This window comes from Hippichthys cyanospilos, chromosome 10 (assembly GCF_059441005.1).
Source record: "Hippichthys cyanospilos isolate Australia breed blue-spotted pipefish chromosome 10, RoL_Hcya_1.0, whole genome shotgun sequence".
NCBI classification, from domain to species: Eukaryota; Metazoa; Chordata; class Actinopteri; order Syngnathiformes; family Syngnathidae; genus Hippichthys; species Hippichthys cyanospilos.
Window position 1 is genome coordinate 6,043,929 of NC_142378.1, and position 17,311 is coordinate 6,061,239.

The following is a 17,311-nucleotide window of genomic DNA, read 5'->3' on the forward strand; positions in this document are numbered from 1 at the left end:
TGGCGCGCTTCCCTCGTGCAACGTCTTGCAGGTTGAGCGCAAATTTACTGTTAGGGTTGAGAAAAAACTAAACTAAACTGCATTTGAATGCACAATACATTCAGTCATGTCAGCAGCTAGCGGAGGCGCGAATGCGTCAAGCTAGTATAATGGTGTCCAAAATAAGGCCCGGGGGCCAATTACAGCTCGCCATCTCCATTTTTGTGGTCCGCGACCTGTTTAAAAAAACATTTTAACAAGGCCTGCAATGCTACCGTATTTTCCACATTGCAACAGATTATGAGGCGCATAGAATAGAAGCTACAGTAGCGAATGTGTGTGTAGAGTACAAAAGTGCCCTTGAGATGCCAGTCCAGTCCACCCAACAGTCTTAGGGCCACCTGATGAGTGGGAGAGGAAATGTTGTCATATCTTGAGGGGGAAGAAGTCCAGATTTCCATTGTTTTGGAAGCAGGCCGTGCTTTCTTTTACAAAAAGTCCCCATCCAGATTGCTTCAAAATTGGAGCACATATAGCATATCAAAATTTCAATGTGCCAACCCCCCCCCCAAAAAAAAGAAAAATGAATATTGACAATTTTTTCGTTGTATCAGGTGCACCAGACTATAATGCGCACTGTCAGCTTCTAGAAAATTTTAGGTGTGCATTACAGTGCGGAAAATATGGTATTTAGAAAGATGATGTGACGTGCGAGACGCTTGGATCGAGAGCGGAACTAGTTGCAAGCTTATTTTTTGGGGTGCTGCGGAAGAGCCATCCGCAGCTCGTGACCTCAGAGGATGCTCATAATTGGCTTTTATGAAGTCTAATTCCTGCTTATGCATTCGCCGAGCAGATGCAATTAATATTGATGAGCCCTCCAGAATGCTGACTTGCACTTGTTGACCATATGACACCGGCGTGCGAACGCCACCCCGTTTCCCGCCTGCAAGAAGTCGCGCCCCCCTTTTTACACGGAAGGCATTTATCAAAATACGTGTTGCAATTGTACAATTAGATATAATTGTATATCTAGATATGGAAATGTTCACGGTTCAATGTGTTTTCTTGACAAATATCACGTACACAACATCACGATCACCTCTGATATCATGTCTTACACGGCACGGATGTACAATTGGAAACTAATATATATATATATATATATATATATATATATATATATATATATATATCAACCGAAATAGGGTATCAGTTCCTATGTACGCCCCAATATAGCCACAGTAACCATAAAACAATCCTTTTTTTTTGTTATTTTTTGCATATTTTCTTTTCTTTCTCCTATTACTTAACATTACATTATCCTTATTAACATTATTGTATATTCATTAAATAACTAATATTACTTAGTTTGTTCTCAGGACTGGTTATCTGCACCAAGACTCGGGTGAGAGAGTATGCAAGTCATCACTTTGAATTTCACATTTATTTTGGCTCATGCATGGTGTCTAATGTAGTATCAGTTGAATAATAAATCAACAACAATGTTAAAGTCAGTAAACTAACAGAATAAACACTTGCCGAACTTTAATCTATGAATTGACTGTATTTTTAGCCGACATTAGCTGGTTAGCAACAACCACTCACTATAAAGTGCAACCTCTACACAAACGAACACATAAACAGAATAAACACTCATCGCTGACTAAACATAGGCAGTAGCGTGCGTTAACATAAATGATAATAAACTATAAATATGAGCTCATATTATGAGCTTAAATATGAGCGTTGTCATTCACTACGTCACAGTAATGAGCCGAATGACGCACAGAGAATGTAAAACAGGAAACGGAAATGCAATATATATATATATATATATATATATATATATATATATATATATATATATATATATATTCGACAGTTACATTTTAAAGGAGAATAATTACAAAATGAAAGAAAAGAGTCCTAAGATTCAACGTAGACTTACTATTTGATGATTTTAGACAAATTCCATGATTTATTCAAGTAAATATGCGTTACGATCTTTGTAGAAAATCTTAGAAGCACCAGAACAATGTGATTAATTCATGTAATATTCCTGATGCAATATGTTACGTTATACCATATAAACAGTGGCTAAAAATGTATTACAAACATACAGCGAAAATAAATGTCTACTAAACTTATCATGCTAAGCGTAATGTTGGTGGGCCGCAATAAAAAAATACCGTAAAAAGATGTTGTAGCTAGTTTGTGTAGCCGTTGGTAAAGTGGTCCCAGCACTCCCCCACACGCCTAATAAATATTGAACCTGCAACGACGTAATGACGCGCCATATCGGACGCAGGCGTTCCCATAAAGCCCCGAGACACGGGCCGATAACCGGGATGATCCCGCTTACGCCGGCAAATTCATTAGCGGCGCCGCCTTCTTTCTCCCGCTCGAGTTGTTTGCTCCGTGGCAAAACTAGCCAGGAAGTTGCTCGGGGCGCTAGCTTGCCGTTAAACAAGTCCCTTGGCAGTCCCGGGTGAACGCCGTGGGATCCCACGTTTTGATTGATTTGTCCCTCGGTGTCGAGCGTTTTTGAAAAAGGAAACTTCTATACATTTAGCATTTTCTTTTTCAACACAATATAGTCAGCGATGTAAATATGACTGCTAGCATCTGAAAGATCCATTCGCGTTGCTTTGAATCGCATGTAGGTAATAGCTCTGTCGTATGTGTGGAAACGCTGCCATCCAATGGTCACAGTTATCACTGCAGTGCTCAACCGGCTTCCTATTGGATAAGCACCAGCTACCCTCCATTCAAAAAAAAAACTATTTGACCAGAATTTTATGATGCATAATTGTTATTATTTTAAAAGAGGAGGGGGTTAATCATGGGCAACAACTCCATATTTGCCGTGTAACTTCATGATTCCACAAGATTGAATCAAAACAATGACTGGACATAACTTGATTTTTGGATATTGAAAGCGTACGGGCATAAAAATTCAGGCGGTATCACCCAAAGCAGGGAGAGTTTTTTGCATGAGATGTTTGATGATGTACAAACGTCGGCGTGGGAACAATAAAGGCCATGCAAATTTAATGGAGGGAAGCCGGCCCGCGGACCATGACTTATTCATGGGGCCTATCTGACCCCGGCCGCGCCCATCGCGTGCCAACGTGCTCAACTGACAAAATCGTCGGCGGGGGATCGCGCGTGATGGACTTGGGACCCAAGCGTCATACCGCATATGACAAACACATTGAGAAGGGGTGCTGATGTTGGGTGTAGGCCCTAGACCCTGACTTGATTCTGTGTCAGCATTACTAAACACCAAACGGGACCAAGATTCCTAAAACTCCAGCTATGTTTTTTTTTTTTTTTTTTTAAACAGCGATTATGTCCACGGGTCACTTTGACCCAGGTGTATATAATCACTCAAATGTGTCCAAAGTATGTCTCATCCAAATACAATATTTTGTTTTAACCAATGTTTTATGTTACTATCTCAGGAACAGCAATAATGTCTCCGGGTCGATATGACCCGGAGACATTATTGCTGTTTTTATATGCTCCAAAAGAGTCCAAAAGTTATTTTGTGCGGAAACACATAGACAAAGTAACAAAAATAGACAGTTTATACCTGCAGGTGACATTTATTGCAATAGTAATAACATCTGGGGTCGATATGACCCGGAGGCGTTTTTAAATGATCCAAAAGTGTCCAAAAGTCTTTTTGTGCAGAAACACATACACAAAGTAACAAAAATAGACAATTTATACCTACAGGTTACATTTATTGCAATAGTAATAACTTCTCGGGTCATTTTGACCCGGAGTCATGTTAGATTATTCAAAATGTCCCGAAACGATTCTCTTATCAATTCCGGCGGCGCAAACACTTCTAGGTTTGTTTACATATGACAAAGAAGGACAAAAATCGGGCCGCCTACAATTCTTGCACAATACACACACAAACACTGAAGCCTGGCGAGCAATTGAAAGCTTCTGTTTGGCCATCACTTTGCGTTCAATTCGAACTTTTTTTTTACTGCTTTACGCATTCGCGGCGTGAATGACCCGCAGACGGACCGACTTCCCTGCCGACTTGGCGTGAGTGATGTCGTCTGAATTAGCGTAATCTACACCTACGCTGTAGGGTGTTGTGTGCAGACTCATTTTTACGCGGGGCGCATTGCAGTTCTAGTTTCCATCAGAAAACCTTAACGACTGCCAATCGAATGCATTCCAAGTGTGTTTGTCACACGTTTAGTTGGTTTTGAAATCAGAGCCTGGAAAAAAAAAATTCAAAGCTGAAGACATCTCGCAAGTTTGGAAGTCAAATCAGCATTCGGCGGGCCACGCGAAATGACAGGGGGGGGCCGGATGTGGCCCCCGGGCCCCGACTTTGACACCGGCGCATAACGGTGTTGTTGGAGCCAGCGCCGGCGTCCCGTGCGGCAACAATTTACGTATCCTCACGTACCCTGAGTTTGACGAGAAAGGAGAGGCCTTCCCTAAGCTGATTTTTTTGTAAGTAGAGGCGCCTGCGTGTAGCGCGTGAGAGCGAAAGCTCGTCTAATAAGAGGAGACGTCAATCGTTTTTAGTCTTCTACTCGGAACAAAACCTTAGGAACAGCAAGAGCGGTTAGCTTTTTGGGGGGGAAAGACGGCAAAGCGAGCGGCGGCGGCCCCAAACTGCCAAGACGTCTCACCACAAAAAAATAAAAGGCGGCAATGAAAAGGCAGCGTGTTAGACAAGGCGCTCCTCTTTTGCAGTTAGCGGCACTTTGACAAGCGGGCCCAGCGCTCGCCGACGGCGCGCAAAGGCGCTCTTTGTCGACCGGTGCGGCTGGCGGGATGAATGACGCGGCGGCCCGCAGAGGAAGTCGCTAGCGTGGCCGCTTTGTCAAATTGTCACACGCCGCCTGGGATTTTGCGCCCGTATATAGTTTCTTCCGATCCGTCTACTCGGAAATATGTTCCCGATGGGAATCTATTCCTTTATCGGTGCCCTTATAGCCAGCCCTATTACGCTTTTTTTTTTTTTTGCCGACTTTATTATTGTGTGGAATGGAATTCTGCTAGGGGAAGTCAACAGAATAAGAATTTCATTGCATATGGCAATAAAACTTCAAGTGAACATGTTTGTTAGTTGAACTTTAACCTTTGAGCAATATTTGGATCTTTTTTATTACTTCTGCTGGCGTGATAAGTGCTTGTGCCATGTTGTCACCGGCTGGGTGAAATTTCGGCTCCCTGGTGCTTTTCCTTTGGCGTGAAATCCATTGATGTAACAATCAAAAGTGCTTGCGCCATGTGGTCACCGGCTGGGTGAAATTTCAGGTCCCTGGTGCTTTCCCTTTAGCGTGAAATCCATTGATGTAACAATCAAAAGTGCATGTGGTCACCGGTTGGGTGAAATTTCAGCTCCTTGGTGCCTTCCCTTTAGCGTGAAATCCATTGATGTAACAATCAAACGATTGGATATAATACTGCACAAGTGTTAAAGAGGTAGGGCGGGGTGTCCAAACTGCGGAGCGAGGGCCGTTGGTGGCCCGCCGTTCCTTTTTCAGCGGCCCGCGGCAAAACCAAAAATAACATCTGACATGGCCCGTAAGGCTAATTGAAAAATAAAACGATTCTTTCATATATTGTGGAACTTTTACACATTGCACTTGACATTCTTTTCTGTTTTTTGATTTTATTTGTAATGACTTTCGGGCCGACAGCAACGTAAGAACCCCATTGTACGGAGAAACTTGTTTCTACACTGCGCACGTGACAAAAGACACTTTGAATCTTCAATTGACACGGCCTGCAAAGCCAGTTAAGGGCCGGGCGCTGTACAAAAGCCACGCAATCAACAAATAAATAACCCGCGCGATTTGTTCGCTGTGTAAAAGCCATTTGAAGTTTTTGGCTGGGCCGCTCGGCGGCCGAGCTCTCATTTCTCCGTTTGTTTGTTTGTTTGCCGGCGCCTGGGTTTTGTTTGTTCCTGCGCTCGGGCGTTCAAAAATAGGAAGCGCTTCTTAGTTGCTGCTTATTTATTTATTTATTAGTATTTTTGCTGGTTTGGGCATATTTTCCCCTGCGATAGCACGTTTCAATGTGCCTACTCAGCATGCCGCATGTCAGCGCGCGCGTGTGTGCGTGTGTGTGTGACAGTATGGAGCCATTGAAAGCGAGGCCTGCGCTAAGGGGGTCACAGCGGCTCACCACCTGTGCCAAATTGCTTTTCTGGGTGTATCGGGTGGGAACCCCCCCCACCCCCACCCCTCCCCCCCCGCTTTGTGGCCTCGGGTCACTAACTCAATCATCAGAGGAGGCGCAATAATTATTAATACCCCGTGAGCATTAACAGCAAGCAGGCGATTTATCAAAAACGTCAATTAGGTTTTGAGCACTTTTTACAGCGGGCTCAGTGGTGGAACCGCTGCAGTTTGCCTCCAACCCATCGGCGTTTTTTTTCCTTTTTTGATCATCTGAAGTTTGAGTTGAGTCTGTGTCAGCATTACTAAATACCAAACAGGACCAAGATTCCTAAAACTCCACTTATGTTTTTTTTTTATTTTTAAACAGCAATTATGTCCCCGGGTCACGTTGACCCAGGTGTATATAATCGCTCAAATGTGTCCAAAATATGTCTAATCCAAATCCAATATTTTGTTTTAACCAAAGTTTTACGTTACTATATCAGGAACAGCAATAATGTATCCGGGTCGATATGACCCGGAGGCGTTTTTAAATCATTCAAAAGTGTCCAAAAGTTTTTTTGTGCAGAAACACACACGCAAAGTAACAAAAAAAAGACAATTTATACCTGCAGGTTACATTTATTGCAATAGTAATAACATCTGGGGTCGATATGACCCGGAGGCGTTTTTAAATGATCCAAAAGTTTTTTTGTGCGGAAACACATACGCTAAGTAACAAAAGTAGACAATTTATACCTGCAGGTTACATTTATTGCAATAGTAATAACATCTCGGGTCATTTTGACCCGGAGTCATGTTTGATTATTCAAAATGTCCCGAAACGATTCTCTTATCAATTCCGGCGGCGCAAACACTTCTAGGTTTGTTTACATATGACAAAGAAGGATAAAAACCGGGCAAATCCAGAGTCGGATTGAAAATAGCTTAGTTTTCAATCGGTAAACACGACACGATTTAGAGTGGTACTCGTGCAAAACAATTCAAACGCAAAACAATTTGGAGCTCTACGTCAGCCCAAAAAAAAAATCAGTATGGCGCCTTCATCCCAAAAGCTGCAATAATAGCACTCCCATGAAATCCACGGATTTGAGACTCCGACCCGACACTTCTATTCGATCAATAAATGAATCATATTTTACCACCCCTACAATTGCTGACAAACAAAAATAGTAAGATTCCTGCTGATATCATATTGGACACAACCCGTCGTGTCTGTTTCAGGTTTTGATGCCTTTTCATCATTTATTAATGCGCCAGCTTGTCCACCAACGAGACACTAGTATTTTTTGCCTCCATTTTTACTGCGGTCTCGCACGTTTCGTCTTTACGCACTCCGTCGACACTTCCCGCCGACAGTTCGCACCGTAGTACTAACAAACAGAAAATAAAACATTAGCGACGGCTGACATTGTATTCACAAAAAAAACATATACGTAACACAGCACTTTGGGCCGTCACGCCTTACATTAGCGTTGCTAGCATGTCATTAGCACTTTAGCAATGACATCACACAGGAAGCGCTTCACATGACCCCAAACTAATGCTCAAAATGTTCCCAAAAAGAAATATGTGGACTTGGAAACGATCACTGAAAATGTTGAATAAAAACATACAAATAAAACGATCTAAAAAGTCTGCGCCGTCACCACTAGCACACCAGCACCATCTCATGGCAAGAAAAGGGACTGCATTCATTTTATCAACTGCCACAATGAATTGGAATTCTTTCAAAGCTGTTTTATTTCTAAATGATCCTTTACAGAATGCATTTGGAATTCCAGGATTATTATGTACTAATGTAATTCTAATATGTTATCTTTATGCATTTTTATAATATGTTAATACTATTTAAAGGGTTTAGGGGGATTAGTTGGGTCTGGGAACGGATTAGGCTATTTACATGTAAAAAGCGTCTCTACCTATGAAAATTTCACAAATGACTGAATTTCTCAAGTAGAGGTACCACTGTATTGGACAAGTTTTCTCAATTATGATTATGATTAATAGAAAAAAAACAATTACTCATAACACACCACTGTATTTTTTTTAAATGGGAAAGTTTCAATGAGGAAGATGAGGCATATTTCAATTAAAAATGAGAAATTGATGAGAGTATAACAAGGATTATTATGAAAAAGACGCATTAAAAGTTAAGATGGGAAAGTAGGTATCAGTGTGGCAATTGCCGCTGCATACGGGTGCCGCTTGGCTCTCTTGGATCTCTTACATCACCGGCAACAAATGACAAACTGCAACAACAGATCATTGACTTTCCTTCCTGGACTGGAAAATTTAGGTCAGATGTGTCATTTATCAAGTATACCAGAAAAAAAAGCTTCATAAACACATTTTTAACCTTTGTAAACCAGCAGAAGTGTAGAAATTCCAAAAAACAAGCAGTTACTTTGCTACATCTTTACACGGAGCCAAAAGTGGGGGGGGGGATTTTTTTCGCTCTTAAAATAAAATAAAACATCTTTAGGCGTCGTTATAAAGTTAACTTTGTTACTATTTTACTTTGCATAGTTAAAAAAACGATATAAAAGAAGCATATTAGTAGCAGATTTTCCTTTTTAGGGTGGGCTGCAGGCCACTTAAAAATTGATGAAGGGCCACAAACGGCTTCCGGTGCCATAGTTTGGACATCCCCAGATTAGATTTGTCTCTAAAATGACTCGAAGTCAATTCCTTTTGTGAGATTGGTGAATATACGCAACGGCTAGTTACTTGTACTGATATCGGTCTGAAAAAAAAAAAGTATCGAGCATTCCTCATTCAAAGTATGTCTTCAAAAGAGGATAGGCACGAAAAAGAAAAAAGCAGATCCAATAAAAAGAAATAAATAGAGGATTATTACATCTATCAGGCATCTTTCCGTACGGGCACGCGCGCGCACACTCTGCGATCCCCTAAATCCGGGAAATACTAATTGATGTGCAAGTCAATTATCGTAGATGGCAAAGATTTTGTTTCCACATTTGAACGGTGAGAGATGAACCCTTGCTTGGGGTTACTCGATTTAGGACCGAATGACCCGCGCGCGCACGCGCACCTCATGGAATTGATCCCCGGCAAAGGAACAGCAAAAATATGTGACGCGTGTCCGTCAAAATGTTCCCGAATTTCACACGAGCACAAAAATAAACAAAGAAAGTTTGGCAACTAATTCAGCGATTTTTGTTCACGTTCAAATTCGGAGAACATTTATGACTTTTGAGTTTTTTTTTCTTTCGCACATTTGCGTATCTGTAAAGGTACGCGATATTGAAATGCGAAATAGGAGATGAAGGAATTTTCGTTAATAGGAAAAAAAGTCAAGCCATTGAAAGCGCAAATATTCGTTGACGGCAATTAAGGAGGTCCCCCACGCGCACACACCCAGCCTTTCATTTGCACTGATAGGCCACATTTAAGTTGGAACGGTCCATCCGTCGGCGGCCCGCCGAACCCGACGAAAGACCTCGAATAAAAAAATTAAATAAAAAAAAAATCTGCGGATTATTTCATCTTCATTATGACGAATTAACGAGTCACAAACTCCTAGAATTTAGGCGAAAAAAACACATTTAAAATAATAATAAATCCGTAAATAAATAAATCCGTAAATCATGGACGGTGGACAGATTTAAAGTACTGAAATGTGTTGTTTTCGTGATTTTTTTTGTTGTGGCAAAAAAGGACAGCGACAGAATTGGAGCAGGTATTTTTATTAAACATTATGAAAAGAAGACTCGCAACATTTGTTGACAGGATAGGACACGTTGATTGAATAAATATACAAACTATTTACACATTTACATTAGCAGCACTGTGCACAACCGTTTACATCCGTTTTTCTCATATTAATGAGGATCAATTTGAATTTTTTTTTAAAAGATTGACCGGTGAGAAAACTACTGAAAGAGTTTTTGGTTATTGGTGAGACAAATTAAATAAGAAAAAATATAAATAGATTTGATTTACATTCTGTCGTATTAACCAGGTGCTTTTTGAAAAATTAGATCTGATTTTGAAGTGGATTTTCGTGCACCTTCCCGATACAGTATTGCACAGTTTCATATCAAGGCAGCCGAAAAGAAAAAATATGTTTAAAAAAAAGAAGAAAAAAAGCACTGATTTGCTCTTTTATCGACGCGAAATCTACCCAAGCAAACGGGCCGCAGCTTTAATAGGCAGAATGCGATTTTTGTTGCAAAAATATGACGTAAAAAAAAAAAATTGAATCGCCAGTGTTGGAGCAACGAATGCGGCCCTGACATCACGCAAAATAGTTCCTTATCTTATGAAGGTTTTATGAGCTCGGAAAAAAAATAAAAAATAAAAAGCTTCGCTGTCAGCGCAGTAGGCCGCTTTCCACCTTTTCCACGTTTGACTCTATATACACATTTGCATGCTGGATCATACAAACACTTTGGAGTCTTTAAGACATCGTTGAACCATCCAAGCCACAAACGCAATTTTTTTTCTTGCTTTTTAAAATGAAGCCTGCATTTAAAATAAACACCTTCTCTACATTTTATGTACACTTGGAAATAAATACAGTCTAAAATCTGGCTCAGCAAATCTCTTTAGAAAAATTGATTGAAAAGTAGCAGTTAAATATATACGCATCCATTTGCTTTTTGTTTTTTTTTTCGCAAGAAGCAGATTGTGTTGCATTTGAGGCCTCGATTTTTAACATGTGGCCTGCATGGAGGAGGAGGAAGATGAGGATGAGCAAGATGAGGAAGATGAGAACCTGCATGCTGTCGTGGGGCGGGGGGGGGGGGGGGGGGGTACCATACATGTCCTGCATGCTGGGTTGCAATATCTGCAAAAACGCTTGCGAGATTCGAAGCTCGCAAAATGTCTGTTTTGTTTTTCGGTGTGTGTGTTTTTTTTTTTTGTCCCACTGGAGACTTCGCTAAGTGTCCCATGGATTCGGTAAGACTTGGAGAGCAGGTCGGACGTGATCCCATGTGTCATCAAGTTTTTAAGACTGAAAATGCGCCCAAAGATTCACTCAAAAAAAAAAACATAAGTAAAACAACCAAAAAATATGGGTTGAAAAAAAAAACGGAGCAACCCAACGCGCGCGCACACACACGCACGCACAAAACGACAGCTCGGTTAAAAATAACCCGGGTCAAAAAGAACCCACCCAACACTTGAAAAACAGTTGGGGTAAAAACAGGAAAAGGGGGCGACGCAATACACCCGCAAAGGCAAGCAAGAAAGTTGCGTCGAATCGGGCCGAATGTTAATTGGGTCACACTTTTTGTTTTGTTATTTTCGAGCCATCTGTGTTCAAATTAACGTGGAAAGTTTGGTCAAATTGAAGCAAAGTTTGACTCGATCCTTTTGTTTTGGCGATATAAGAGTGACTATTTGGGTGAGTTTGACACACCTTCCCGGGTCGTTTTACACAAAAACGGGCTACAGTCCAACGTTGGTTTTGTTTCATATTTGGGTTATGTTTAAGACGACTGTTTTAGGATATAAAAAGCCTCAAAAAGTCGGGCGAAACCGACCCAAGGATCGGGACGATCCTTTTTGGGCTATTTGGGCGAGTTGGACACACCTTCCCGGGTTGTTTTGCACGACGCCACCCACAAAATCGGGTCGTATTTTTTTGTTTTTTACAAGACATGTCAAAACGAGGGTAAAAGGGAAAGTCGGGTCCGGCTGGTAACCATTGCTTTTGTCCCATCATTTTCCCGTTTTCAGCGGAGGTTTGGGTCAGATCGAGGCCAGCGGCGAGCCAGGAGGTCGACGATCGAGCGGAACCGTCCGGCCTCGCAAGAGGGAGAACAAGGTCACATGAAGAAGTCGGGCTGCTTGGCCGCGGCGTCCCTGGGCGGGCCCGCGGCGGCGGCGTAGGTGCGGCCGGCCAGCTTCTCGTACTTGTCCTTGTAGAGGTCCCGCTCCTTGGCCAGGCGCGCCACGTCCTGCTTGAGCTGCTCCACCTGGTTCTGCAGGGTGCACTTCTCGGTCTCGAGCAGGTGCCTCTGCTGCACGCGCTTGAAGCGGCACGACTGCGCGTAGCCGCGGTTCTTGAGCGTGCGCCGCTTCTGCTTGAGGCGGATCACCTCCTCCTTGCTGAAGCCGCGCAGCTGGCGGTTGAGCTCGCGCACGGTCATGCTCACCAGCTGCTCGTCGGAGAAGCGCTCCTCCAGGCGCGCGTGGTGGTGGTGGTGGTGGTTGTGGTGGTGGGCCTGGTGGTGGTGGTGGTGGTGGTGGTGGCCCGCCGACAGGTCCTCCCCCGCGTACTGCGGGCCGCGGAAGCCCTCGTAGGCCTGCTGCTGGTGCTGGTGATGGTGGTGGTGATGGTGGTGGTGCGCGTTGCCGATCAGGGCCTCCACCGCGTCCTCCGGCGTCAGGTTGAGCGCCTCGGGGCTGATGTGGTGCTGGTAGCTGGGGATCCAGTACAGGTCCTCCAGCGGCGCCTTGCCGGCGCTGGCGGCCAGCTGGGCTCCGCCGCCCGCGCCGGGCGCCCCGCCGGACAGGCCCTGGGCGGCCTGCGGCGCGCCGGGCCCCGGGCTGGCCGCGCACAGGCTGGGCGAAGACGGCACCGACGAGCAGGGCGTGCTGATGGGCGTGGACGAGAGCGAGCCCGACGGCAGGCGGTGGCAGTAGCGCTCCGCCTCCGGCGGCTCCTTCTTCACCTCGAACTTCATCAGGTCGAAGTCGTTGACGTACTCGATGGCCAGCGGGCTGCTGGGCAGTTCGGCGCTCATGGCCAGGTCGGCTGCGGCGGCTGCGGCCATGGTGTCAGCGGCCCATGCGAATCCAGCCGCCGCGGGATCGATGCCGGGGGAAGGGCGCTATATATAGCCGCCAGCGGGGCCCCCGAGCCTTCTATTTCTGCATTCGTCGGCCTGCCAGCTTCTTGTTGACAGCTTCTCCGCGCGCGACGCCTGAAACTCGAAGCCGGCGCGGTTGGGAAAAGGCCCGAGCCGCTCTTGTCCTCGCTTCACCTCCCCTAGCAACTTTCGCCTTTTAGGGGGTGGCCAAGGGCCGGCGAACTTTTTGGGCTTGTTTTTGCTCAAAGGGCCCCAAAATGTCCTCGGGGTCCGCTGCGCCGAGGCGCGCTTCGCCGGGACTTTTGCTGCGCGTTGGGTGCCGTGCAGCCTTCTCCGCAGGTTCTGTCCCGCTGCAGCTGCAGGTGCAGTGCGCGATAAATCCCACTTTTGCCTTCTCCCCGGCGGCTCGCGAACCGTGCACGCGCGCGCGTGTCTTTGCAGGTGCCGCTGGCACACTGAGGCGCGGAAAGGCAACGTGCACTTATAAAGGCGGCGCGACTGCTCGGGCGGGCCAATGGGAGGCCGGCGAACGCGCTCATTCGCATCGGCCTATAGCGAAGCGCGGCGCCCGAGTGTAGCCGAACGTCGCCGAGAGGGGGCGGGGCGAGACCGAGCAGCTCCCCCCTCTAGAGAGCGAGCAGGTGCTGCTGCACGACAGGCCAACGAGGACGCCTCCGAACGGCGTTTGCAAACAAACGCGGCTGCAGAGCCGCTTGGCAAGTGCGATGCGCCCCCCCTCCAAAAAAAAAAAAAAAAAAAAAAAACATTCAACAAAGTGACGGCGTTGATAGATTTGACAGCCACTCTTATGCAAATTGAGGGAACTCAGTGCACAAATACCGCCAATCAAACTAGCGAACTAGGGGTGTCCCTATCCAACGTCAATCTCCCTTCTCCAAATAAATAAACGCTGGACGATATACATGCTAACGTGCACTATTAGATTTCAAATACAATCAGTGCATCAACTGAACGTTACGGGATCGATATCCCAGATATTGTACTCAATGATATCTGGATCACCTCGGGAGTGAAAAAGCTGCTAACAGTATTTTCAAGAGCACATTATCTGCATAATTAAAAAAAAAACATCCAAGAGTTGCACTTTGTTTTCCTGCATGTACCCAAATGAAAAAGCCGCCTGACTCACCTGAGCGCACCTGCGTCGGTCCGGATGGGTTTGGTTGGCTTCGAGTCCATCGCAAAGTTGGAAACCGTTGACTCAATTCGTCTTTTTGGAGGACATAAATGGAGCAAGCCCCTTCGCGCTTCAAACCAAGAGTGAATGCGGCGGAAAAAGACCCAAAACAAAGTTGCCGATGAGCGTTAGAATTGGATGCTGAGGCGGCCATGACACTTCTTCTTCGCGGTTCCGAATTGGGGCTTGAAGGCGCTGGCGAGCGACGTTTGCGCTGCTCTTCGGTTGACACCGGTACTACACCCTTCAACGGCAACCAATCAGCCAATCAGCTAACGTTTTGAATGTCAGAAATTATTAAAGGGCCACTTCCTCGTTGTGTGGCGTTGCCGGTTCTCGCAAAACATCGCGATACTCGCATCGCAAGGAAGTTAAGCGCATAACGAGCGGGGTCGTCATAAATCGCGAGTGTGATAATGCCGGGATTTTTTTTTTTGTCGAATCGGCAAGAGAAAGATGTTTTTAATTCTTTTAATGGACATTTTGGAGGGTGTGTCGGGCTGCTAATGGCTCGGTGTCAACCCCAATTCATTTAAAAGGCGCGGCCGTCTACCAATCAGTGGGCAAATGCGGAACCGCGCGGCGGGGAAAAAATGATCGGGCAGAATTCAAATCGGGAAGGTTAATAGCAGGCGAGCGGCTCGTGTTTATTAGCTTATTTCATGTGCCGAGGCTTCCCCCGAGGATCGCCGCAGCCGATCTATCAATCAGCGATCGATTGGAGGGCGCGCTCCCCCGCGCCAAAAATCAATTGGCATTTCCGCGAGTCGGTGAGGAGGCCGCGCGCGGCTTAAGTATGATTGGATGGGCCCGCTGGTGCTCGACAGGCTTTTCATTGGCAATTAAGCGCAAATTGCATCTGTGAGCATCGACGTGTCGTTAAGCCCCGCCCGCCAAGCTCGATACCGGTGATCGGCACCGGGAGGGGGGGGGGACTGGCTCGCGTGTGGGCGGTTCTACCTGTTTTTTTTTTTTTGGAATGAAATCGTATTTTCCGTTTCTAGGTAAGGAACGGAATCCGATCTTTCAAACGGTATGTCTGCATCGTCGTACAATAGACTTTGAAAGATGTGTCAAAATGCTTGCAATGGGTTGGCTATCTTCGTATAACGCTCGGCACCCAAAGAGTTAATGTGGTGTTTTTTCAAGCGTTGGGAATGAGTTACACGTGAAACACCATTCACAATGGGACAAAAACCACGATACCAAACCCACTCCGGAGGGAAGAGAATAAGGTGTTTCAAAACCGATACGCCATATATTGGATAGCAGACGTCATATCGCAATACGCGTATTGCGTCGCTTCGTATCGCAATATATCGATATTATCGGCCGGCTCTAGCAATTCATGTCGAACGCCGCCCAAACAGGTGGCCGGCGGCGAGTTGAACTAGCCGGGACGCCGCGAGGAAAGAAAATCTTTGAGCTTGCAATGCTTGATCCCATGTGGTGCACCTCCTCCCTCCCGGCAAAAATTTGCTGCCGAGCACAAAATGAAAGGAAATCATATCAAGGTATTTAGAGTTGAGGTGCTCTCGGTCATTAGTAGATTTTTTTTTTTTTTTTTTATCACCTAAGTAGGAGCTGGGCCCGCAAACGTCCAGCTAAGCAGTCCGCATTGAAAAGGCGCCTTTAAGAAGCTCTGGCGTGCTCCTCTATTGTTGTCCAGCCCGTGGCTTCAGACATTTTTTTTTTTTTTTCCTTTGTGCTCATGCACATTAGGACTTGGCTGCCGGTGCACTTCTCAAAACGGACATCAGCAAGCCGAAGGATGGGCGGCGGGCTTTGGGCCGCCGTCCCGCCTCGCTCGGGTTATCGCCCGCTAAGTCACTAATGCCGCTTCAATTGCGCCTGACACGTCAGGACTTTGAGCGCTTTTTTAGCACACGCAAGCGCCGCTGGTTCACGCGCGACTAAAATTCCTTGGGTCGGTCTCAAAGAAAACCAGGTCCAGATAACGGAATGGGGACAGAGTGGGAAAACTTGCACGAGGAGCCGCGTTCGGTTCCAAATCACTCCCTAAACTAGTCAATGTCATCAGTGAGATACGGACGGTCGCTCGCCCGTCTTGGATATATCGCAGGTGCGCTCAACCCAAACGGACCGACCCGGCACTCGGGTCAATTTGGCGTGCTTTACACCCAGGATGTCAAACTGTGGGCTGCACGGAGGAAAATCTGTTCCGGAGCGGGTCGGACCAATAAAACTAAAGAAACTAATAAACTATGTGAGGATATCAAGGAATCAGAAGACATTGCAGCCGTCCTTGCCAGCCAAGAGTCCCCCCCCCCCCCCCCCCCCCCCCCCAAAAAAAAAAGAGCGTTCCTTTTTGTGTGAGTATAGACGCGTGGCGAGAGAAGCCAATGGGGCATGAGACACACGAGACAAGACAAAGGCTCACACTTGACCTTTGCAATATTGTCTCTTGGGGGTCCACGCCAGCTGATGGTGTTTCTAGTCGGCTTTTTTTTTCCTCACACACACAAAAAAAATTGAAATATTGATCTTAATGGGAGTTTTCCAAGCTCAGCAACTCGCACGTGTTTGCGTCCAAGCCGGAGTAAAAGCCGTGGCGGGACGAGAGACAAGAGTGATGGCCGCCTGTCGGCGGGCTTTACGGCGCGGCGTGTCGCCCGCTCGCTCATCTCGGGCGCCTGTCAACGCAGACGTTAACAAAGGAGCCTGACGGGAAGCCGGCGCCTGAAAAATGACTTTTGCTCGCGAGCCGATCGGCCGAGCGCGGCGCTCGTCGCGCGTCTCGTCAATTAGGACGCAGAATAGGAAACTTTGACGACGTTTGCGCGAGAAGATTGAGGCCGGTCGGGAGAAAAAAATTTGGCAGGAAATGGCGATTCTCGCCTGAAGCCCTGGCCACCAAACTGGCCTGACAAATCGGGCCCACTTTGAAAGGCTCCGAACGTCCTCAATAGATTTTGACTCTCGACCCCTCAAAACGTTGAGTGGCATTTCCGTTGAAGTATTCGCCCCAATCCGTACATATGTAATATAAAACATAGAGCTACGCGATTGAAATAAAACGCTGCGAAAGCTTTCCTGAAACGTTTAGTTCTCGGATCAAAGCCTTGCGTCAACTACAAATCCCACAATGCATAGCAAGAACTTTGCATCGTGGGAGTCCAGGCTAAGCCAATCTTTGAAGTCACTGAAAGGCTCGCAAA

The 17,311-nt window shown here is 45.9% G+C and overlaps 1 protein-coding gene across 1 annotated transcript; it reads right to left on the reverse strand.

Annotated features, from left to right (window-relative positions):
- Positions 1-9,857: 9,857 nt before the first annotated feature.
- mafaa (MAF bZIP transcription factor Aa) lies at positions 9,858-13,376 on the reverse strand. The gene has a single exon (XM_088425617.1). It carries the CDS (start codon positions 12,896-12,898, stop codon positions 11,948-11,950), a length of 951 nt encoding a protein of 316 aa, XP_088281743.1. The 5' UTR covers positions 12,899-13,376; the 3' UTR covers positions 9,858-11,947.
- Between the last annotated feature and the right edge of the window lie 3,935 nt (positions 13,377-17,311).